Source organism: Pungitius pungitius, chromosome 4, assembly GCF_949316345.1.
Source record: "Pungitius pungitius chromosome 4, fPunPun2.1, whole genome shotgun sequence".
Taxonomy (NCBI): domain Eukaryota; kingdom Metazoa; phylum Chordata; class Actinopteri; order Perciformes; family Gasterosteidae; genus Pungitius; species Pungitius pungitius.
In genome coordinates, this window is record NC_084903.1 from 10,688,764 (window position 1) to 10,714,256 (window position 25,493).

Here is a 25,493-nt window from a genome sequence, read left to right on the forward strand (position 1 = left end):
TTCACTCAGCATCTATGAAGGATCCATGACAGTAACAAGAGTGACAAGTGGCCGTGTAGTCCAGTGTAGACTCTTTGAAGTTGTGTGTAATTTAAATCCATTTATTTTAACATGTGAAAGGTCTTAACAATCAGTGAAATGCTGTAACGAGAATACTTAATTAAAGAAATGTGGACAGTGGATGTTGATAACTGACAAGAAATAAAAGAGAGAAGGACAAGGTACAACAAGGTCGTATTTGATTTTAACCTCTAGGCCACTGTTTGCCCTAATTTATAATAAAGTTTTGATTAGGTGGCCAAATGGCATTTTACCTACATGTTAGAAAATATACGACGAGATGTGCAGGTTTGTTCGGAAGATGAGTTGCAATAAAGTAAATAGCAGCTCCCATATCTATGGCCGCTTTCCCCACGGCCTACTGTGAAACGAAGAGGCTGTTCAACACGCCTACCAGCTCACTTTTAGCACACCTGCCCGGCATGATGCCTCACAAAAAAGATCATCTTCAAGTCAAAGAAAACATAAATCACACAGCACGCAAGCTTCTCGCACAGTTTCAGGTCAAAATGTCGGACTCTTGAAAACAGACGCATACTTGTATCTCTAGTTAAACTCTTAGAATAGTCGGGGTCCTCACTTGATTTACTGGTAGCCGGTGTGAATGAAGCATTGCGATTGGTTGCTTGGCTGACAGCCGGGGGTGGAGGAGGCATGGTGGGTGGGGTGGACCTGGGCTGGGTTTTCACATCCGCAGGTGAATCTGGCATTGTTCCAACCTTCTGCACTCTGCTACCTGTGATTTAAAAGAAAAAGAAGAGAAAAAAAATGTCAAGACAGTCATCAAGACGGAGCTCCACACTGGAAGAAAACAAAAAAGAAATCTCAAAAGAGAGACAGCTGGTTAAGGAGGAGACCACTGACATTTTGACCTGGGAACCATCGATTGTTTCCTTAAATCATAAGACCCATAAAAAGAGACCAATCAAATCAATGCAGGGAGGGGAAATGAATCCCAACTTGTATTGTGTCTCTTGTTGGAGATGCATGGGCCTGGGGAGACATACAGTAACACCTGCTCACTCTCTCAGCTGCTGCTGACTGAGAACCTCCCCCTCCCCCCTCGTCTTCCCTCCCTCCCTCCCTCTCTCCCTCTCTCTCTCTCTGACATCCCAATCAGTGCCCCTGCACTGTAACCTCCAACCCCCAGACACACACAAACAGGCACACAAACACATACACATATATTCACGTGCACACACATCTCACCCCCCCCCCCCCACCCCTCCCTCCTGCCTGTCCCCTCTTGTCCCCTAGTTCAGACAGCCGGCTTGACAGCCAGTGACAAGTGCAGCTGGATCTGCTGCTGTCCATCACTGGACTTTCAGCAGAAATCCGTCGTGCTACCAGAAGCCTCGCTGTCCTCTGCCAGCACCAAACAAGGCAAGGCCAAGCTGCGTAGGCTGAAGGGAAAGGATGGCACAGCAAGGGACATACGGAGTAAACTTGAAACAGGGTAGATGTTCTGCACAAGTGTGTGAGGACTGTCGCCATAATTCATAGGGCCGCACGCGGCGCATGCAAACAGTGTGTCTTCAACAAAGACAAGCACACAGGTGCATACACTAGTCAGACTTCATTATATATGTTGAAAAAAATAAGCAGCAGCTCTGTTATTTAGTGATGTAGCTGCTGTGAGTGTTGACTGTCTTTCTGTCTGTGCGTCCGTCTGTCACTGCAGCTGCTGGAAACAGATCTCTCTGTAATGTAAACCTGAGCTAAGAGGTGTGATGACTTGTGAAAATATAGCTTTAGAGTATGTGTACAACTGGCAGGGAGCACACTAAATGTGCACTATGCAGTGAAAAACAATGAAATCAATGTCTGCAGTACGGTTTTAGACCATTAATGTTTGTATTTCTGCAGGAGTGTTACAAAGCCCCATTGGGTGTAACACATGCATTCAGTGAGCCTCACTGAGTGCATGTGTTTACTGCACTTAACCTTGTGAGGACAGTAGACCCGTTGCAATGCTCAAAGAAGATGCAAACCACACTGTAGACTTTATTGATTCTCCACAATTCTCTCGCTTTTCTTTTTTCAGCTGTATATTAATGTATCCCAGGATTGAAGAAATTAACTTGGCCTGTTGTTCTAAACCCCAAAAAGCCTTTTGCCGATGAGAGGTCACTGTAGGGTGGCCGTGTTATGAGACTGGCATTTTGCAAATTACACAGGGAAAGAAGTTCTTATAGGTAGTGATTCTGTTACTGACTAATAACGAAAGAAATACCAGACCAAACAAGAAAGGGCCCTCCATACATCTGAACCCTGTTACTACACTTATTTTAAAGCTGCATGTATTGTGGTCATCAACAAACATATGAAATCACTTTTAAATAATACGTCTTGTCATTTTACTCCGGGTGAGCGAACTGTGAACCCAGTGTTTCCCCCCCCCCCCCCCCCCACGAGGCTCCTGCTTCAGTTGGCCTCAGTCTTTGGTGTTAGCCTATTTCTGAGAGCTCATGTAGAAGCGTTCAACAGCTGGTGTCTGTATTTAAAGAGTGCCACTCTGGAGTGTGCTGTACGAGGGCCATTGACACAGTGATCCTCAAGAACACGAGGGGCACTCTGCTGTTTTCCCCATGCCAGACGCACTGAACATAAACACACAAGGTTGTAGATAGAGGCAGATGGGGAGGCCTGGTATAAATAGATGCAGCCATTCCCTTCTAAAGAACCCTAAACACACAAACAGGGCCTAACAGGCTATCTGTGCTGCAGAATTGGTGGGCTGCTTCCTGTAGAAAGGCAGCCTACGAGTCAGTCAACATTGTCTTTGATCAAATGCACGGTGCCACTATACAGTATAAACGTGCATTGGAGGACTTACATGCAGTAGACGTCCTGACAAAGAAATCACATCATGGATAATAATAACCAACACTAGTTCCAGACCATTCCCACATAGGTACGTTAGGAGGAGGAAAGCAGAGGAGAGAAGAGGAGATGAGGATGAGGGGACCGTTCTGTCTGTCTGTCTGCTTCCAACGTGGGATTATAGACAGCTGTTTAATCTGACCAGCTACAGACACATGGCACACACATACACATCATGCTCTGGATTCCACTTTTAATACATTAGAAGTCTGCTAGGTCTGCAACCCCATCTGTGGCCATCTGTGCTCGCATTGTGCATTGTGCTGAAGGACAAAACGACTCAAACCAAGAGAGAGAGAGAGAGAGAGAGAGAGCAAGATGACACGACAGGTATGACCGACCTGTGACCCAGGTTTAAACATTGCTCATGCTTCTGTTTGCAAGCGTCTTTATTCCCCCCTCGGGTTTTTATCTGACTCGATAAGAGGAGCAACTTCGAGATAGATACAGCTGAGAATAGATATACCCAAATAAAATAAAACAATAGCAATTATCTGCCCATCTTCTGCTGTCTGTCTGTGTCTCTCCAACTCGCTGGACAGCTGTATGTCTGCCCGTTTCACAAAATTGGGGCTAAAATATTGCTCACCAAAGAGTCTGCAGGCTGAGTTCTAAGAAATGTTCTCTTTCTTCCACTCTCCTCTTGCGCCATGATGAAACAAGATGAAAAACAATTCACTATGAGACTCATAAAACCACTGACCCTTTACTGGACTACTGCCCACACACACACACACACACACACACACATTGGTTTGTCTAACATTCTAAAGCCCCTTTCGGGTCCCATTAAAGATTTAGGGACACGTGCCTCCACTAAACCTATAAGAAAATTTACAAAGAATTCCAGCATGTCATGACAAGCCATTAGAGGGTCATTCAGATACATTTTGTTCTCATTTCCCATTGGCATATGTCCTATTGTTGACTGTATGCATACCTCTGTGTTTGTGCATGTGAGCTTGTGCTTCCACTGGAAATACAGCTGCAATGTATTAGCTTTAGCTAACCACGGCATATAGTCCCCTTAAATCCCCCTGTCTATTCAATCTCTCATACTCCACAGAGACTCTCTCCAGTGACCACATTGCCCTAAAACTCTCCCTCTGTCTCTCGCTTCTTGCATCCCTCCCTCTTTCCCTCCCACTGTAATTCCCCATGTCTCCAGGAATGCTGTTGTTTTTAATTTCTCCCAGCTGCTCTGGCTGGCTGCCCGGCCGCCTGCCTTCCCACATCTGTTCCCCATCAGGCCGCTGAGGAGTCCACACAAACAGAGCCTGAGCCCCTGGCCCCCAGTCTCCCACCAGGCCTTCGTATCAAAACATGGGGATTGTAGCCCTGTGACTTCAACCTAAGACTTGGGGATACAGCACCAACACAACTCTCTCACAACCCAACACAAACTCTTGCACTACCAGCACCAAGAGCCAATCAAAAGAAATAGACTGCTGACATCACAAGGACACGCCCACTAAATAATCTTCCACTAATCTAAAATCTACATTAGAAAACTTCTGTATTCTTATAGATGCCTTTCTATCAGTGGGATGTCTGAACTGTGTCACCGGTAAGATGGAAGTGTGTTTTTTGTGTATTTGCGTGTCAGCGCACGGGCTGCCTTTGCAGACAGATCCCAGACTGCACTTCATCTTGAGCTGATTTAGAGTTCAGAGGCTTTAAAGCCTTCACTAATGAAAGGGTGGGAGACAGGCCTGTGCAGTGCCTGTACACACACACACACACAGATGTATGCACACATGCTCACAAGTTTGCCGAGTGCATATGCTCACGCTGCGGACACAAACACATATTTTACCCTATGTTACTTGAGAATCCCTGTGACAGTACACATGCAGTGCCGGCTGAACAAACATGTTGAACAAAAAAACAAACTGGATGAGGGGGGTTAGTTCTCCTTAATAAGCACTGACAAAAGCCCTCCTGTCTTTGATCCGATCATCATGCGCAAGTTATTGAGAAGTCAACAGTTTTCCAAGTAGAAAACTTTACTCGTATATAAAAAACAGGATATCTTGAGGACAGGCAGGGAGTGAGAATGGATAAAAGATCAATGTATTCAGGGCTAGGGGTGCTCAGGGTTGAAGAGTTGTGCCTGAGCTGCAGGGATCCTGTCATACAGCGCTTATATCTGTGAAAGCTGTTATTGATGCAATTGTATTGAAGTTCTAGAGACCATCTGTTCTCCTTTGGGAGGGACCGGCTCCTCTCGTCGGCTGTGAAGTGGTTATTGTGCAGCATATCACTGCTGCCGACGTGCCTGCAGAGAAAAAACTTCCCTTTCAGATTTTCCCAACGCCTGCTAATAAAATCCAGATGCTAGACTAGAGCTGTTTCTTTCTCGCTCCCTCGTTGCTCCGCTCCTTCCTCCGTTCCTCCTTCCTTAAACATCTCTTACCTTAGCCCCCCCCCCCCCCCTCCTCTAACCCCTTTCCTTCGCCCTTGCTAATCATTCATTTTGCTCTTTTCATCTACCTCTCCTCTTTTCTCTCCAACCTTCCTCCCCCCCAGTCACCCACCATCCATCCATCCATCCCCCCCTCGCCTTCCTCCAGCCACTAACCCAGAGCCAGTCCTAAATAAAGGAAAGTATTTGTGACATTCAGCCGAGGAAGCCCTGCCAAGAACAACTAGCTGGTTAGACAGACACATCTGGAGTTTGTTAAAACTGCGCTGGGCACCGGTACCAACACTGGCTATCCCACCACACATACCACACACAAAAAGTGGTCACAGGGACCGGACCCTAAGAATCACATACAACCCAAACGGCTTGCATTTTCACAGGGACTAGCTTCTTCTTTTCATCTCATGTTGACAACTGTAATTCTTGTTGCTCACAAGAGAGCCCAGCTGCTGTATGCACGACTCCTCTGTTGTACTTGTGACCGTGTGGTTTGCACCTCCTCAGCAACAATAGAGCAGCGCACAGTTGATATGCATAGTTGTGCAAGTGAATGAATACTTTTATATAATATGCAAATTCTGTATTCTCTGATCTGCGTGTGAACTACTTTGGAGTGCATGCATGTGCACTGTGCATCTGCGTGTATCCGAGTGTGTGTGTGTGTGTTTTGCTCCAGGGTCTCTTTGTGAGAGGAGTTGAACACCTGAACATCAATAACTGTCATGTGGGCCACCTGGGACCCCACAGCCAGCTTGCACCATGGGCACACAGCCATCACCAGCACAGCTGCCACAGAGCGAGAGAAATATGGGGAAGGAAGTAGACAAGAAGGAAACGCGCGCACACACACACACACACACACACACACACACACACACACACACACACACACACACACACACAGCTATATGAGGAGGTGACGGTGTGCACGTACATGTGGGGATGGGTCAGCAAGACAGAAAGGAAGACAGGTGCGAGCAGAGAGAAGGATTTACATGTCGGCTCTGCGCTCCTTTGTTCCCTCTCATCTACTTCTTTCCTTTCGTCGGCCTAATTTTGCCAGCTGACAGCTCAGCCTCAGGCTGCCATGTTTCAACATCGGATCCGACTTCCTTTTGTCATTGATGAGCTGCGTTAGCGGCCTCCATCAGACATAACAAAATACATCTTAATAGCCAATGCACTGTTGGTATACATCTTTGGAATAGAGTTTTGCAAGAGACTAAAACTTTGCTCACAAGGTAATACAACTCTTTGGCTACACTTGGTCTCTTTCCTTCCTCCCACTGACCATTGGATATCACTGCAACACATGGCATGAAGGGACACAGTAAGAGAGAAATTCATAAATGATTTTGGGAATATATAATGAATAGCAATAAAAGATAAAAACACATTTGAAAACTGTCCCTGTCAAAAGAGGTTTACAATAAGTGCACTTACATAAATGAGCTCCCCAATCCAAACACCTGCAGCCTCACCCAGCACCGATTAGCTCATCAGGCTTTTAATTACACTGTTAATTGCATACAGGCAGCATGAAGGGCAGCCTGGGAATAGGGCAAGGGGGGCCTCCTGAGGACCTAGCCTGACAAGCCTGATAAACAAAGAGGAGGTTTTCTACCAACGGCAGCAACAACAGAGGGACTCTGGAGGTCGAGAGGAGAAGCAAAACAGGAGACAACAGCTCCATGTGCCTCGTCAGTGGTACTGTGGCTATGAGTGACATCATTTCCTGCTCTGATGAGTTTGGGAACGTGTGAGCGAATGGGACAAGCAGAAACACAGGGAAGGAGTTATTGAGAGGAGTGGGGCCGTGTATCTTGTGAGCGGCTACTTTACATCTGGATCCGTTCATATTGGTCACAGGAGGGAGAGGGGAGCGGGGTGGGTTGGGGTTCGGAGGCGGGCGGTTGAGAGGAGCCAGCGTGGGAAGGTCCCACTGTTAAGTTTAGTGCGTGTGTGTGCTTGTTGTATTTGTGGGAGTCACCAAAGAGTGACCTGTCTGTCAAAGAGCTCTGAGATAATACAAACATCCTCTTGACTGTGCGTAATCTGAACGCACAATTACATGCAAGCAGGACCACAGGCAGCTGACGTGAGAGAGGGAACACAGGCATGGGACGCCCTATCATTTTGGTTTTCACCTCTTTAATTCCTCATCCTTATCAAATGTGTATATTGATCTGTTCGGGTATCGGTCTCTCTGGCTGTCTGTCTCCCCCTCACAGCAGATGTCCTCCGTCCATTTCTTCCAGAGGCAGTGTTTGAGGAGGTGTATCCAGGAAACAGTGGCCGAAGCTTACTTCCTGTGCGACAGGTGTGCGATGGAGGCCTGACAGCTGCTGTCCTACTCTCTTTATCCCTCTCTTCTGTTTCTCCCTCTTTCCAGCCAGCTGCAGCAGAGAGCAGCTCTGTTTGTTCTTACGTCACCGCTGCTGCCTGCTGATTTATGGAGCACAAAAGACTTAGATTTGACCCTGGCAACACACCACGGCAACTGCAGCATCTCTGTCCTTCCTCCTCATAAACCCAAACACCCTATATGTGTGTGTGTGTGTGTTAAACGGAATATGTAACCTGCGGCTGCCTATTTTCTCCCCGTGTCTCTCGCACACGTGCTTTGTGCACCGTTATAAACCTGACACCGAGCTGCCACTTACAGCTAAGATAGGAAAATAAACAGCAGATTAGTCATTCTCCTGCTTGATGTCATGTATTTCATTTCATTCAGTGTTTGTATGTCTGCTCTGTCAATATGGAGCTGTCAGCACTCACAAAACTGTGTTGAACTGCTCCCCAGTCTGCCGGCGCTTTCATACCTCTTCATTTGGCCTGAAGGCCCGGTAACAATAGCTCCTGACATTAGCCAGGCATGGGCATTGTGTTTTTGTATTATCCTGCAGGACCCCATAGGTTTCACACACACACACACAGACCGGTGGGAAACAGAATGTGGCAGAGGAGAGGGGAGACGGGGGGGGGGGGGGGGGGGCATTCATGTGACAGGTTAGAAAGAAGCTTGACAGTTTCTCCATTTAGCCCACAGCAAGATCATGCTGGGAGCTGCTGAAATAAATACCAGCGACTCCTCTGGGACACGAGCCGACTATGGGACGCCGCCACAAAAACAGAGCGAGCGGTGGAAGGAGGAGAGTGGCCGCGGCGCCAATAACATGCTGGTTATGTGAGCTAATTGGCTAATTAGGATGACCCGCTGTCATGTCATGGTCAGAGTAAATGGACCGCAAACAGTGATACTATAAAGGAACTTTGCCTCTATGGAATATAAGGTGTTTAAACTTTTATTAAAATAGTTTGATTCATGCCCAAATTGCGCAGTAACATTGCAACAAATTATAAGGTCAATTGAGTAATTGTTTTATATGTTTGACAAAAAAGCTAAAGACAAATTAAGTCAAGGCATAAACAAATAAATCACAGGGAAATAGGAATGTTTTTAACTTTACATTCTCCTACAATGTTTGTTGGTAGCAAATACACTGTAACAATCATAACACACATGTGTAATGTGAAAGTCTAGAGAAACCTCTCCTTCATTGATAACTCGTAAAGGTCAAACACATTATTAATGGGATGATTCATCTCCAAGGTAGCACTTGAAAGACGGTGTGGGAACGGACAAACACAACCCCCACACCCTGCTGAGGCCCCTAATAATGCCAGACGATCAATGGCTCCTCAAAGGGACCTCTGTCTTTGACACACCAAGTAAATCTCTGGCCTTCCTCTCTTTGCACCTCAAATAACTCCGGGGTGCTAAAATGTCCATTTCCCAGTGAAATAATCACTTTACACTGGCAAAGCCTTTATCTGACAGGGTGTTTGAATGTGTGTGTGTGTGGGATGGGGGGGGGGGGGGGCATTTGTGCGTGTGTGTGTTTTGTGCATATCAAGAGAGACATGGAGTCAGAGGAAGGAAGGCTGGAGCCGAGATTAAAGGTCTGCACAACCAACTGGTAACACAACGGCACTTCGTCGCTCAGCCTCCCATTCGAAGAGAGACGGAACCATCTGTGTGGCACAGGATCTGTTTCCAGGAGATAACAGCTTTTTTTTTTTTTACTTCACAAATACTGTACACGGAGAGAGAGAGAGACATGCCTTCCTTCCCAATCTCTGCCTGCTGCTTCTGTGTTGCAGCACTTCCCCCAGACGTCCAGAGAGGACTGCTTTGGGCGTAGCGGCCTTAATAACTTCAGTCTGTGTTCCTTTGTGCTTGTTTACTGCACGCCTGTGATAGAGGCCTACAAGTGGAGCAGCAGGAAAGGAAGGGACCCTTATCAGGTAGTGGTGGCGATATGAACTATTCTCTCATTTGGCCCGTTTTTATGGTTCGATTAAAACGGAGATCGGCGCGACTGTAGATTAGCGCAGCTGCTTCCTCTGTCTGACTGTGATCTGAAAACACTTCCTACCGTGGGGCGGGAGGGGGGGGGGGGGGTGAGAAGGTGTCGCTGGGAGAATTGGACGGGGCAGAGAGCGGGGTCATGAGAAGGTCAGAGGTCAGTGAGGAAGTACAAGGTGAGGAGGGAGGGCAGGAGGCGAAATAACCACAAGACAAGGAAGGGAGGAGGAGGAAGTGCCTTTTATCTTTTCTTCATTGTGACATTTGTGGTCATTTTGCATTTAAGATGGAGCATTTCTGAGCACTGCTAATTGAGGGTGCAAGTAGTTTAAATAAAACGAAGAGTCAAATCAACAAATCATTTCCCAAAATGCTCACCAATAAATTATGAGTTTTCATCCTTAGATGCCACCAATAAGGAGGTGAGGAGTTTTTCAACTGCTTTGCATCAGGGAAATATAGAGTAACCATAGAGACCGGACCATTCCAGTGGATGCAAAACCGATTAATGAATCTACCAGAGAAGTTTCTGTGCTATTTATATATTATTCTTGGGAATCTGAGAGGATATGCAGGGAAGTGAACAAGGGAAGAAGAGTGATTTTTCACACACGCATTTTGGGTTTTACTTGGCCTCCACCCTCTGCACTGCTCCCACGCTGCGGCGTCGGCAGGCCGGCCATCCAGTGAGTGTGTTTCTCATTCCATCAGATGTTGGGAAGCTGTTCACTTCTCTGCTCTAGTCTCTGACATTCTCCATCTCCCCAGAGAGGCTAGGCAGCCTTGTCACAGTAATGTCAAACACATGTGGAACAGCCCAGGGCAGACTGGACCAACAATCACACACACACACACACACACACACACACACAGACACACACAGACACGCAGACCGGACAGAAAACAGAGCAAGAGGTGGACGTAACCACACTTGTCTTTTTAAAGAAGACAAGTGTGTATAGAGGTTTAATATCTTAGAAAAAAACAGTTCCCTTGAGTGGTTTAAGCTTGTGTCTAAAATAAAAGTGAATCTGGAGTACAGAAACACAAACAAGACATTGATGGATTACACATATTGGCACATGTCGAAAGGCACAAATATGAGCGAGACAAACCGCCTTGTTTTAACGCGCAATAACAGAGGCTCAGCCCTTAATATAACATGAACACACACACAGCTCTGTGTCATTGCCAGTTCTTCCATACGTCAAAGGACAGGCTGTATAACAATAGTTTCCAACTTTGAGATCTTGTTCCCCTAAGTGATCATGACACAATTGCCTGAAGAGAAAGGCGAGGAAGACAAAAAAAAATCATTTTCTGCTTTACAAAATGGTATCTTTTTTTAATGTTTCCTTCTTCTCTTATCCGTAATAGACAACACTGTATATATATATATATCTGTTTGTTGACTTTCAGGAGGGGCGTACGTACACGGACACGTAAACACGCGGGCACACGGGCCAGATGTCTTCGGCTTGTCTTGTTTGTGATGGCCCAGGTGTCAGTGTTGTGCTGACCACCTGACTGGCTCGCTGTGGGCTCTCAGCTCCCACCCACCCGAGGCCATCTGCTCCGCTCATTAATTAGGAGGCAGCCAGTTTCACCTGCACCGCCCGCATTTAGATCACAATAATTACCACACGCACCCACCAAGCACACTCAACAAGCCCACACACTAATACAGTAAACTGAAAGGCAGAACAAAGATCCTGCAGCATCGAGTCAGAGTATCGGACTCGCTGTGTGACCAGCACCAGATGATACAGGGATGATGAACAGCACTGACTTTCAACATCTCTTAAAAAACTGTAGTAAATAACGGCAGGTAACACAAAAGGGTTATAATAACTCATGATTAGGCTTTTAATATCTTACCCCCTCCCCCCGTGAATAATGAGAATGGCCTGCCTCAGTTATGAAGCGGTGGCTGGCCGGGCCCAGCTGAGTGATCGAAGGAGAGAGCCTGAGATGCTCGCTTGGTGGTGATGGAGGTATAAATGTGTGGTGAGGCAGGGTGTCTGTACTGCGGTTTCACCCCTGCAACCTCCCATCCATTGTTCAGGACTATTATCAACTGTTCAATTATTCAGGTGATATTTACCAGGGCCAATTATACGGGGCTGTGTCCTGCAGAGAAAATGGCCTGAGTGTTTTACTGTTGCACTCACAGGCTGCAGTGTGTTGCTGAGGCTGTTCAAGTGGGGATAGAAACCTTTGGCTGATCTTGTTCCTGCTCAGGGAGTGTCCCTACAGTCACAAATACTTACTAGAAATTATACACCATGATTTTAGATTTTTGAATCATTTTGCAGTTGTGTTTATTTTACTTTGGTTGCCATGGTACTGGTGTTAAACACATCCTCTACTCCCTGCTTTAATGAACCCACAAGTTGGTAGAGTATTAATAAAACACCCTGCACTCACCAGAAAAGATTGCTCTTCTTATTGTTCACACAGAAGCGGCCACTGGTGATGCACCACAGCATCATTACAAAATGTGGGGGGTTGTCATCGGAGGCCCGATGGTGTTTAGGTCAGAGTAAATCGAGTGCAGTAGGTCTACAAGTTCACAGACACCAAAGGTTTCCCTTTGATGTGCGGCACAGACTAATGCACAAACTACTCATGAAGCCCCTTTGCTGTCTGTCTCTGCCTCCACCTCAGCATCACGCACCCCGTGACAAGAACAGAAATGAAAGGGACATATCTCTATCTAATGTTTATTATGTATAATAATTTATATTAGACTCACTTTTTTCTGTCCATTGTACTCAGCACTCTGTCGCAATCTATGTCTTCCATCAAATAAATATACTAAAACAGTTGAAGCTGTATTATTGTGTGAAATGATTAAATTAAAGTGGATATAATTACGGGAAAAGGGATAAATATAGCAACAATTTGAATGGTGTCTTCATCTTGCCGCTCTAACAGAACTAGAATCCTGTTGACAAGATTGTGAGAGTTTAAACTTGAGAACAGCTGTCTTAGCCTTTGAATGTGAGACATTATATCAAGCGTTTTGGTAAGTTACTAAACCCAAAGCCTTAGTGTATTTAAACTCAATTCACATCAGTAACATAGAGAAGGATCCCCTCGATGTGCTTTAACACGGTGGAGTGTGCAGCTTGTACTTACTTGGTGAAGGTCGAGGTCAAGCTGAGGTAATCGTAGCGGTGATCATCCACTCCAGATAGCTTTCAAATCAGGTTTAGTATCGTCTCACTCCTCATTATATGAAAAAAATAAATTAAAAAAAATAAAGCTGTGGCTAGATCGTGCGGGAATATTCGGTTCAGGTATTCCTGTTCTTTTTGTTTATTAAATATTGAGAGGGAAGATATCGGGAGAAAGACACAGTCTATCACACACAGACTTTCCTTTCCTTTGGGAGGTCAAAAGTGGCTTTGACTTGCCAGGTACAATAAATTATGAGGTATTTTCTCGCCAGGTCTCTTGGATCCTTAAGCACATTGATGTCTTTGGTTTTGCTGTAACTGTGTGTGTTTTAAAGCTAACAGCGTCCTGTGTTGACGTTTAAAAAGAAAAAAAATCACAACTTGCCCCAGTCATTTAAATCCGCTCTCTCGCTCATTTGAACCACATCGCAAAGAAGAAATAAAATCATATTAGAAGAAAAAAATTCAGTTTCAGCTGCAAAAAACGGATTTTGCGGTCGTTTCTAAGCAGTGAAAAAGTATGAACCGGTGTCTACTTTGTCCACAAATCCTCGCGTATCCCATGTAGAAAAATACGGACGATTAAGATGCGGATCCTCTAGTCTGCAGGATGCGACTGTTATCCCTCCCGTGACAACTTTAAAACAACACCTATTGTTTAGTTCACAGCCCAGCCGCGGTCCGTGGTGTCGGGAACAAGTCCTCATCCATCCGGCGAGATCAAATTCTGCTCCTTTTGTTTCTTTTTCAGAACAAGCGGCTTTCTGTCGCTCGCCTGTGAGCCACGTTTCTCCGCGCGGTCCCTCCGCGCCGATCCTCCTGCCCGCCTGCCTTCAGATGCTGTTTCACAGAGATCCGAAACGCGCAACCCCACTCACAGTCAGCTGGACGTTATTGAGAGTTTATTTTCCCGTCAAATCACGCATTTGGGGGGTCTCCAGACTTGTTTCGTCTTCACTGATGATCGCAGCTGATGAGCTCACTGAACGGAGTAACCGCGTTGCTCTCCTCCTCCTCCTCCTCCTATCTCTGTCCTCGCTGTAGCCTTCTGTCTGCGTTTAAACACCATCTGGAGCTCCTATCCCCCCCCCTCTCTCTCTCTCTCTTTCTCTCTCTCTCTCTCTCTCTTTCTCTCTCTCTCTCCCCTCCCTCCCTCTCACGATCAGGAGCGCGAGCTGGCAGCTATGTACAGGAATCCTTTCTAAATTGAAGCTGGTCCAAATTGTAGCCTAGAAATATCCCACAATGGAAACAAATGTATGCCGTTGTAGGTGAATATACTGCATTGTTTATACTGCAAGACGGGTATTAATCCGTGATAATGGTTAAAAAGTACTTCTCTTTCTTACAATAAAATGCATTGGAAATGTATGGATGATATCAATAATGTGAATGTATGACTCGAGGAGGGCAGACTAAAACGGATTATTTCAGATGCAGCCACAGCGGTGAAATCTAAAGAGCAGGAGCGGGGTGAAAGGTACGCGAGTCCCGCTGTCTGCCCGTGGGTGCCGCTGTTTCCTCGTAGCAGGACGACGAGGACCACAAGGACAGCACACCTAAGTTATTTACTTTATCCCCACATCTCGGGGAATAGATGCGAGATCAGATTCCAGAGAACTGAACTAAAACCAGACAAGGTATCTGTGTGTATGTGAGCACGTGCCAGTTTGTGTTGTGTTGTTATAGGCATGTGGGTGACTGACGTGAAGATGGACTGACAAAATGTCAGTATTATCGCTGCTGTAATGATCCCTTTGTTTTCTTTTTAAAAGTAGTACCCGATACTAACACGTGTAGTTTGTTTGTGGATTCCTATTTTAATTATGTATTGTTTAATAGGAAGTTTCAACCCTGTGTATTTACTTTAAGATAGACTATCTGAAATTAGGCTGCAAGTCATATTTTGATACATTTTCCAGAGTCAAGTTTAGTTTGCCCGAGCAACCACTGAATAAATACAAAAATATATCAGATAAGCAGCCATAATTACTCAGAGAGAGAGACGGAGAAAACGGCACATCTAGTTTCCTTAGTGAGAATTGTCCACCTGTCCACACTTGGTTGTTACTCCCTTTGCTTTACCCACCTGACCTCTCTCTCCCTCCACCGGACACATACACCTACAGACACACACACACACGCCCACGCCCGTAGAGGGACACAGAAGACAAAGCTGACACCCTTCTGACCCCTCTTGTGTCTACAGAACAAACAGGACCAGCTTGTAAACTACACACAGACAGCTGTTCTGCCCCGACTCCGGTCCCACCAGCCCAACCAGCCACCAACACAAACGCTGCCTTCATATGGAGCCAGGAGCAGTTTTTTAAAACCGCTCCAGTCCTGATTAAATGATGTGAACAAGCATGCAGGGGGAAGCCCCACAGCCCCGTGGTTGCAGCGTAAAATGTTCTCCCACGGCCCATGTGAAGGAATAACTTCAGGTCAGTGCCAGTGTTAACGCCACAATATGACAATTTATGAATGTTTGCAGCTGTAAACATTTACTCTCATGAAAAGATGCAAAGGCCATAATAAGCTGGGTCTGTTGGAGGCAGCGTGTGTATAGTACCACTGTGGAAGTACGGTTGTCAAGGAGATGGATGAAGTGTTTATAAAACTCGCTCTCTATATATTTCTTTCTTTCAGTTATGGCCTTAGGGGGCTCTGAACACATGCAGCATTGTGCGTGTGTGTGTGTCTGTGTGTGTATGTGTGTGTCTCAGTAGAATGTTACTGTAGGTGGCTTATTTATTTCCCGGTTAGAATACTGAAAAAAGAAGTGTGTGTGTGTGTGTGTGGCCGGTCCTGAGTGACAGAAAGGTTGGCAAAGGGGGGGGTTGCATCCAAAGAAAGGATTCCTGTCAAGGTGACAGCTCTAAGATTGACAGGATCCTATTCTCCTCCGGAGCAGCGTCAGTCCACCTGTCAGCCTCCCCGTACGACAGCCTCTCACTCCTCTTAATTTGGCCTTTTGTAGAGCGGTCACTGGGTTAGCTCTTACACTCCATGTGGCCGTCCTGATAAACTGCACAATGAAACACACGCACGCAAGGCGGCCACTCGCTCCGATGAACCCTTTACGCAATAAAACTGCTACTGGATATCACTTTGATGGCATTAAAGACAAAACCGGCTTTGTCTCCCCCCTTTCTCTCCATCGGGCCGTCTGTCTTTCACCTCACAAACACACGCTGTTACGTTGACAGCATCTCCTGGATGGTTGAGCTCTCACTGAGATAGTACCAGCTTAAGTCATTGCTGATGGCATGGAAATGACCACTTCTCTCTCCCTCTGTGTTTGTGTGTGTGTGTGTGTTTGTGAGTGTGTGAAAGTACAGGCAAGAGAGAAGTTCGCAGCCTTTCCTCCACTCACACATTGTAAATCCTTTCCTATAGTGGTAGTCACAGGCTAGTGTGTTGACAGGAGATAAGGCCTTGAGCCGACTGAAAGGAACGCTGCACCCATTGTGTCCCTGCGCTCTTCCCTCTTCTCCTATCCTCTCCTCTCTTGTGCACATGCAACAGACCAGGCTCTTATGGGGCAGCCATTAAAGTCACCATTGTGGTTTCCACGCAGTCATAAAAGGAGAGAGAACTATCTCAATTGGTCAAAGCAGGAAAGAAAGTTGTAAATGGTATCCTGATAGGGCCTGAGATAAAAATGATTGGGTTTGTTTTGAGAAATCTCCTTTTGAGTCACGCGCCGCTTTCTTTGCTAATGTGCTTTAGAGGATGTTGTTCTCTCACTTTGTATGTTAATATCTTTAATTCGTGCATGTCCTCTAGCTGCTCCATAATGGTATGAAAGAGGATGAGACAGAGAGAGAGAGAGTCTATCTGTGATACAACGCAGTGTAACGGATCATTGACCCAGCCACTCAAGCACATACGCTGGAATGCTGCTTTTACAAATTGCACCCACAGACCCCCTGACATTTTGTTTGCAAAGTGTTGGGTTGTTTGAATCATTCAGACATGATGTGAATTCAAAATCCAATGCGTGCTCTTTGGAAATAATAATGTCCTTTGAAATCCTGACTTCCAGGGTTGTTTTCTGCATCAAACAACAGTAATAAAAGCACTACACAACGCATTACACCAGCTATTCTGAACCTTTGTATTCAATGTACTTTTTCAGTTATTTTACCCTTTCATCTTGATGGGAAATACTGATGTGTTGAAAAATGGCAAAAACATTTTTTATTTATTTTCTAAGCTCAGGATCTTGCATTTGAGCAAAATTCCTCCACTGTAGTTTGGCATTCATGGTTCAGGAATTAGGAAGCGAAACCTGCGATGTGATGAGTATATGTTGATCTGCAGTGTGATGTTAGGATGACTCCTCTACGAGTGTGTGAACTTTAACTTCTACAGGTACAGTGAGCGCGAGCACCTGTTTGGCCAGACTGCCATGCCGAGTTAGTGCAGCAGCCCGGGTCACAGCTGACCAACAGATGTGCAAACTGACGAAAGAGGAAGTGACACCTGATTATATCAAGTGTTGACTCAAGAACAGGATATGCAGCCTGAGAGAGAGGGAAACGGGCAGCATGAAACAGTCCTCGGTATGCAGGTGAATACGCCCTCATACGCTCACATATGCTATATATGACTGTGTTTCCCAAGAGACAAAATGTGTGTGCGTGTGTTTGTGTATGTGCGCTTGCGTGAGCGCGTGCTTGTGCGTGGGGAGACAGTTGGTGGTGCTGGCACTGGAGATAGAGAGAGGGGGATGAGGCACTGTATCAAGTTGTGAACATCTGTTCCTCATAGAAACCACAAAGCTGGTGCTGAGGAAACAGAGAGGATAAATTCTCTCTCTCACTCACACACCTCATCGCCACCTTGCCTCTCCTTCCGCGCTCACCTCTCATTGTTTTTTTTTTCCATTCCTTATTATGTATTTTGTAATTATCTCTGTCACACTTATTTTGCTCCTATCTGTTTTGGTTACGGTGATGCAATCGTCACGCAATGGCTCAGTGAAAAAGTTTATGTTTGCATATACAATAAGGTCATGCAACTTTATTTCAAAATGTGTCAAATTTCTGTCGGTCATTCGTCGGTTTTAACGGCTGAGACGGGGTGACATTCAAGCCACAGAAAGGATATGAAAAGGCCCAAATCTTCTACAGCAGCATGAAAACTCAAACACACAGTATGGTAGGTATTCAAACTCTTAATGCACAAATTAGGAGTTTCTTGTAAATACAACACTGTAAAGATGAAAAGGATCTTAAAATGTCTAATAAAATTGTGTACTTCATCTACACATATGAGAAAAAACTGTCAAGAATATCTTATTCATAGCATATAGAGGATTAGGATTGGCACAAAATTACGAAGTCTATGATACAGCAGACATGAGCCAGGGCTTTGTTAGGGATTCACTGCACCTTTTCCCTCAAAGTCCCTTGATTTAGTCCTTTCTCCTTTTCTTCCTCTCTCCATCTCTCTCACTGCCTTCCTCCCTCTACGCTGTGAGGGTGTGCTAGTGCTGGGTGGCAGTTCCTTATTGTAGAGTGTCTATATGAGTGTGTGTGTGTGTGTGTGTGTGTGTGTCTGTGTCTGTGTGCTGTCCACGGCTGATAAGACCCAGGGAGAAGAGCCAGCGTGCCGACATATTCTTACCACCACGGTTATCGCCCGTCGCAGCTGTGCCTGAGCTCTGCGACATCTGCTCCCTCACAGGAAGCCTATGCTGCAGCTCACAACACCTCACACACAGACACACATGCACGTGCACATGCACACACACACACACACACACACGTGCACGCGCACACACACATTACTGACTCTCTCACATACAGTGTGAACATATTGCCGGACAAACACATACCCCCACACACACACGCACGCACACACACACATATATCAGGTTAACTACTCAAGACAAAAGCTGTGTCTACAGTTCACATTGACACATTTTGATTTCCTCAGTGTATGCATTTGTGTGTGTGTGTGTGTGTGTTTGAGAGAGGGAGAGACGAATGGGTTGGAGCATCGACACCACAGTTCTACTGGGTTTTTATCACTGAATTACAGGGGGGATGCTTATGACTAAGCCTAATTATAGAGGTCTTATCGCTACAACGTTCACAAAGCTCATTACTGCCAAGAGACGGCGAGCGCTGCAGGTAATTCACCACGTTGGGTATTAGTCCTTGCTCTGGCTTACAGTTTCTACATATTTATAGTCTATAAAATCAGGCCTTTAATGTCTGATTCTTAATGCATCCATCTTTCCTCAAACCTTTTGCTAAATGAAATGAAGGTTTTTCTTTTTAAACATAAAAGAAGGGCACTACTCTCAGTGCTTTGAGAATCAATTACATTTTTTCTTTTCTTTCCCCTTTTCCTAGATGTATTTCATGTATTGCTCATCTGTAACTTCTCACTGTTGTTCACTCCCTCCGATGCACCCTCATGACCAGCATGTGTCTAGCATGGAGCCATTAGAGCTGAATAGTAAAACTCAACCATTTAGGTCTATTCCCTGCAGCCGCATGAGATGCCCAGAGGAAGAACCTCCACTCACCCAATGCTCCAGGAACCTCTTTGCCTCTCCAGTGCCACAGGAAAAATGTGCTCCACTGGGCTTGTTAACAGTAATGACAAGTTTATTTGTGCTTGACAGCTCATGTGAAGAACATAATACGTGACAACAAGAGGATGCTGTTAGGAAAAAAGGCTTGAGTTGGCCGGTGTAATCATGCTTCATGATTGAATTTGATCCCAAAAGCGAGTTTGTTTTAAGTGGCCACAATACAGAAGCACGCTGAGAAACAACGCATGGATCATTTTGGGAGCAGGAAACTCATTTAGATGGTAATATTTGATGTCATTCTAACCTTGAAACCTCTGTTTTTCGATGATCAAATAACACGTCTACTAACAAGATGAAAAAACCTCACAGCTTACAGCATGCGGCGCTAAGACAACACAAACTGATTATCCGTCAATCACTCCAACTTAATGAGCAGACCTGACAGCTGCGGGACCGTCCATCACTCATCGCCCGTAACACACTGCCAAAAGATTTCATGAAACGGGTCCTTTAAGACAACAGGTTCCTACCTTCGCTGCGTCCGTAGTAGCTGCCGGCTGCCTGCTTTGGATCGAGGCTTCCAGGCTGGAGCCTGTCGGCAGTGTGCTTGTCCCTCGGCTCTCTGTGGCTGATCAGTGTGACTGTGGGGACTAGTGAAGCAAACGCTGGAGCAGGGGGAGCCCCGGCTCTCAGGTCCATCTTCTTCTTGCGCCTCGTATGAACTTTGGCGGACATGTCCGGATCTTCAAATCGCCACGTCTTAGGTCCCAACCTTCTAATGTCTTTACCAGGTGAGGCCATACAAGGTTATTGTTTCCGACTGTAGCAAAGGCGACAAAGTATTATGAGCTGAAAAATGCGACCTTGCTTTCTTGCTTGACCTTCTTCTCCATACGTCCATGAGGCTGTGCACTCTGTGTCTCATAATATCCAACCAGTTTGCCTTTGAGGTCCGTGTAGATCATTGTTTGACCCACTGCCGCTCAATGACACTCCAAACAGAGAAAAACAAGAAACAGACAGTGGCTGCTTCCTCTTCCTCCTTCCACCTCTTAATTAAATACTGTGATCCGTGTAGTTATGCCTGGATTCCTCTGGTGCTTTTTCTTTGCTTCGTGTGTTCTTGTGTGTATATGTTCCTTTCTGTCTTGTTTCCCCTTCATCTAGTACCTTCTCGGCTTCCTTTGTTCCCTTTGGGCAGGGTGTGTGTGAGATCGTGTGGGTATGTCAGTGGCAGGTCAGCATGGCTCTGGCGGAGGGGCTGTGCTCTCATCTGAGCCCTCCTCCTGCCCGGTCTGCCACCGCAGCGCAAAGAAGAAGTGTGCGTCGTTATGTTACAGTTTGAGCGGGTTGCGGCGAGTTGCGGCCCCTGGGGAGGCCGAGTGGCAGAAGTAGCTGCAGTGATAGCAGCAGACAGGAGCAGGCAACAGGACCTGCGACCGGGCTTCCGCTGTCAGGAACCAGCTGCGTCTGCGGCCACCCCTTCCCTCTTTGCATCCCCTCTTCCTCTTTCCCAGGATCCTTTGCTTCCGTGCACCTTGGCTCCTCGATGGCTATAGTGGCATTCTTCACTTTATGGTTTTCTGTGCGTGTGTGTGCAGCCTCTTCTAAAGTCAAAATAGTTATTTTCAGAATGTTGTTTTGCAAATCTTAAGAGATTTGATTTGATCACTTGATCTGATATATATACCTAAGCACATAATTAATTCACTATCCTCTTTAATTTGCTCTTGTTTGTGTTCTTTGTTTTGCATTTACTGTATACTAGTTAAATAGTAAAGTGCAACAGGAAATATAATGACATCACGGTTAAATGATTATATATGACGTAAGTTATGACTGATGGTTACAGTTCAACAAACCGGAACTTCACTCAGAAGAAAATATTGATGCACTGACTTATTCAAATATTTCAAACAAAACTTCATCAACCACATTTTCTCACTATGCATTGTCTCCATAAGCCATCCAATATTCTGGCTGTAGGATAAACCTTTGAATTAAGCCGTGTGCACCAAAGGTGTCACCATAATGGGGAATTTTAAATCGTGACTCCCTAATCTTGAAAGATGGCAAGATTGGGATTGAAAGAAATCCCCACTGTCTGCTGTCATACCTATCAAATGTAAGTCACATTTTAATTAAACTTTAAGCCTTGGTTTGGGCCGCCCCCAACGTCAAATAAAGATATCTGGGTTTCTAAACTTGATGGAAGTTTTAAATTACTACACCCACTTTGGCTATCAGTAATTTTATATACGGTCACATAGTAAAATACTGTCAACATTTTGTGTTAAACAAAATATAATATTAAATTATCTTTTGGAGTTATGAAACAATGTAACTAATCCAGCAAAATGTCAAGAAGGCTGTTCAGAAAGAAAACATTGTCAAAGGGAAGTTAATTCAACAAAATAGACTTCACCAGAAATTGAATTTGTCATAATTTGCTTTCAAGTAGTTCTTCCCACAAACTTCATGTTTACTTCTCATTTCTTGCATTCCGCATGAACAGAAGATTCCTGTTGTTTGGTAGAAATAACCCAGAATTAAGGTCCACGGTCATTGCTATTGAACCCTGCTTAGAGAAAAAGCACCACCGTTCCGTGAAAGGAGGGCGGCTGAAACACTGCTGTCTCTCATTTAGAGCCAGAGAAGCCAAAGCGAACTACACAAAGCGCGGAAGGGGCTCCCATGTGAAACTCTAGCAACATTGTAACCATCACAGCCTCGACCTGGAACCCCCCTCAGGACTCATTAACCCCAGACCCAGATCAAGTTGTCTGTGCGTGTGACAGCACACACACACACACACACACTATACCACATATTTCCGTATAGGAGCGAGTACTGTAAGTGTGCCGATGAGAGAAGTGAGAGGGGATGTGAGCACGCAGATGTGCCAATTGCCTGGCTGAAACCAACACACATATGGTCATCGGCAGAGAGGAAGTGAGAGAAAATTGTGTCGCTGTCTTTGGACATGGGGGGGGGGGGGTTGGGTGCTTTTAAAAAAAAATCTTGAATGTCTTAAACAAATGAGATTCCCCCACATACAAGTTATAACAAGTATTCACACTTAAGACATTTGGTATTAAAGCCAATAAAATCTCAATAATAGGGAAATTAAAGTTCAAATTACACTTTAAATTACATTTGAATACCCAGAGCAACTGATTCACTTTTGAAACAGACTCTTTTGGGGTTGAGGGGGAGAGCGCCGTAGCTACGAATGAAAGCAGTATCACAACATAGACTTTTTGCAGAATGTGAGTGCGTGAGAACACAATCAGGTGGCAGGTTGGGGAACAGGCAGCAAGGTAAAAGTGCAGATAAGTCAGGGTAAGCCAGAAAAGGGGCAAAAATAAAGGGCATACTGACTAGAGGACAGCATGTTTTAGCCTTACTTCATTTGATGATGTGAGCCAAGAGAGATTTGGTTTTACAGTTTTAAACCGATTAGATAAATGTGGGTGGGGCCAAAAATGAACAAAGGAGAGACCTTGTGAAACTAATCAAAGAAAGCAAACAATGGCAGTGGTAAAATCAACAGATTTTGGAACGGAGCGATTGAATGCATTTTTAGTCCCATTCAAGCATCAAATGAACTCATCAAACCTCCAAAGAGCTGCCGTCCCCATACCTACATGTGCCTCTAGTTTAACATCAGCCGGTTGCCCTCACACTTAAACCCACATCGGAGGTTATGAATACATAGATAACCCAGAAAAAGGCTGAAAACGGATGATCCACCATGAATAGAATTTCATCACACTTATTTGAATTTAAATCCTGCATGTAAAAAAGACAGGATGTTTAGCTGTATATATATTTTGCCCATCTGCCCGAACCTATTTACCTGATACACACACGCAAACACACACACACACACACTTTCCATATGTTACCTGTAGAAGCCTGTGCTCCTTTGCCCCCCTCCCCTCAGATGTTGGCAGGTATAAAATGAGTTTTTGGGGAGAGGGAGATAATGATTCCCCCATAATCACCAGAGGCCAGCTCTGGTCCTGGCAGGTGCTATCACAGTAGCGACCCAGTGGTGCCTTCTCCCCTGAGATAAGGTCAGGAGGATGACGGCAGGGATGGTGGGTGGAGGGGGGAGCAGGGGAGAAAAGGAGAACTGGGCAGAGGGGGGCAAAACGTGTGTTGCAGTCGAGCGGCCAGCCTTGGCTTATCTCCCCCCAGCGGCTGCTGCTACTGGCTCCCAGATGCAGCCGGCCAGAGCAGCCGTGTCAGAGAGATCCCTCTATCAGCGACACACAGGCACCCCTCGCCAAATAAAAAACCCAGCAGGAGGACACACCAGGTCTTCATTACCTCTTTAAAACTTGCAGGAGAGAAGCGAAAAGAATTCGCAACTTTGCTCGCATCTGTTATTTCTAGCCAGGTTGTTAATTGTAATACAAGTAGAATTTCCCCGACTTGGATGAAACAAGTTGCCTTCCCTTGGGACTGCAAACACGTGCAGAGTTTTTCCCGCACGTTGGTCAAGGTGGACAAAATGCAACGTCTGACCTTGCAGAGGGAAAGTCATGCCTGCGTGTGTGCGTCGCTGGTTGGGACGGCTGGTGGCGAGGAGCAGCCATATGGTGAAGAGTCTTGACTGCCTGCGAGACACCTGGCCACCACTAACCGGGTGAACTTTTCAACTCAGCAGCCGCCCTTTTAGCAGCTTGAGGCAACACATCATTTGAAGATTCTGAAAGGTTTTGCTTCTAATACAGATAAAGTGATTGCTGATTGACTCTATATAAATACGCAGCTATGGAACCGCCTGGTACTTGAAACTACCGTGCCTACTACTTCTGTGAAGGTCAAAACCTCACCTCAAAATGTCTACCCCCTTAATAAACCAAATCATTTCCCAACTTGATCATTTTAATTATCTCTCAGACATTAAGTATTATCATGTTTTTAAGTAGGTCTAAAGTATATTAGGAATACAACCATTACTTTTAGAGCCTGAAGCTAAAACACTGGATCACGTTTTTCTTTGGACGGTGCAAAATACTGTGATTCTGCAGGATTCCCCCAGAAGTGACAATTCATTTTATACTGAATCCTTCCTCAACTAGTTTCTTTGTGTGCATCAACAACAGTTCATGGGATTCTTTACCTCAGAATATGGATGGGTCCAGAGTTTTATTTGTCTCCATCTGCCCATGGCGAGACAGAATGAATGAGAACAGCTAGTGCCTCATCCAGAGGGAGTTATTGCAATGAATATGAACCCACATTAAGAGAAACAAAAAACACAGTGGCAGCATCATTCTATCAGCACAAACCAGACAAATAAGTCAGTCGAGACTTGTTCACCTTCTCTCTCTGTGGTGTTTTTACAATACACACCTGTTTGGCACAGGCAGCGTCGGAAAAAAAACCCCTCCAGATCTTAACAGAACTCTATAAGTTAAACCGTCCCCATCTGTCACAGTCAAGCTCCACACAGAGGCACATTGAGCGCCTCTTCTCTCTTATCCTTCATACAGCCGACTTGGCATTCATTCAAGAACTGTCAAAGCACACCTGCTAAATTAAGCCTGTTCGCATACTCACACACACACACACACACACACACACACACACACAGTAGTGTGTATACACATATGCCCAAATGGGACACACATGATCATGCATGCACACAAACATTAACACAGATGTTGTTAAATGCTCACAGTTATGTTAAACTGATACAAATATATTCTGCATTTCATGACATTAATGTTTAGTTAAAGACCAACAAATTTCCAAGACAACATTCTTTTTTTTTCTAAATCGTATTTTATGCCTCTGTCAAATATAACCCTATATATCTTGCGGCCATAAACTGTGATCTGTTGGTACCCACTGCTCCTGACCACCCAAAATCCAGCCACTCCCGTCGCTCATGGCTCCTGGCGAGCACAGCCGCTGATCTGCTCTAAATAGGTGCCACTTTGAATTGGAGACAGATGGAAACGAAGGTTCCCTGCAGAGTGGTTCCCCTGCAGCTGTGCCCTG

General features: G+C 45.4%; 1 protein-coding gene across 3 annotated transcripts in view; it reads right to left on the bottom strand.

The window, feature by feature from the left end:
* Positions 1-21,017, bottom strand: part of cbfa2t3 (CBFA2/RUNX1 partner transcriptional co-repressor 3) — a 37,066-nt gene extending 16,049 nt beyond the window's left edge. Inside the window, exons 1-2 of one of the 3 annotated variants that reach the window (XM_062561728.1) lie at positions 20,006-21,017; positions 641-796 (exon numbers count right to left, since the gene is read on the bottom strand). In XM_062561728.1, coding sequence (XP_062417712.1) covers positions 641-796; positions 20,006-20,276 — 427 coding nt within the window. In that variant the 5' untranslated portion in view covers positions 20,277-21,017. Of the gene's footprint in view, positions 1-640; positions 797-12,878; positions 13,970-20,005 lie in introns of those variants that run through there. The other 2 variants (XM_062561727.1, XM_062561729.1) reach the window with 2 other exon arrangements.
* Positions 21,018-25,493: the final 4,476 nt, after the last annotated feature.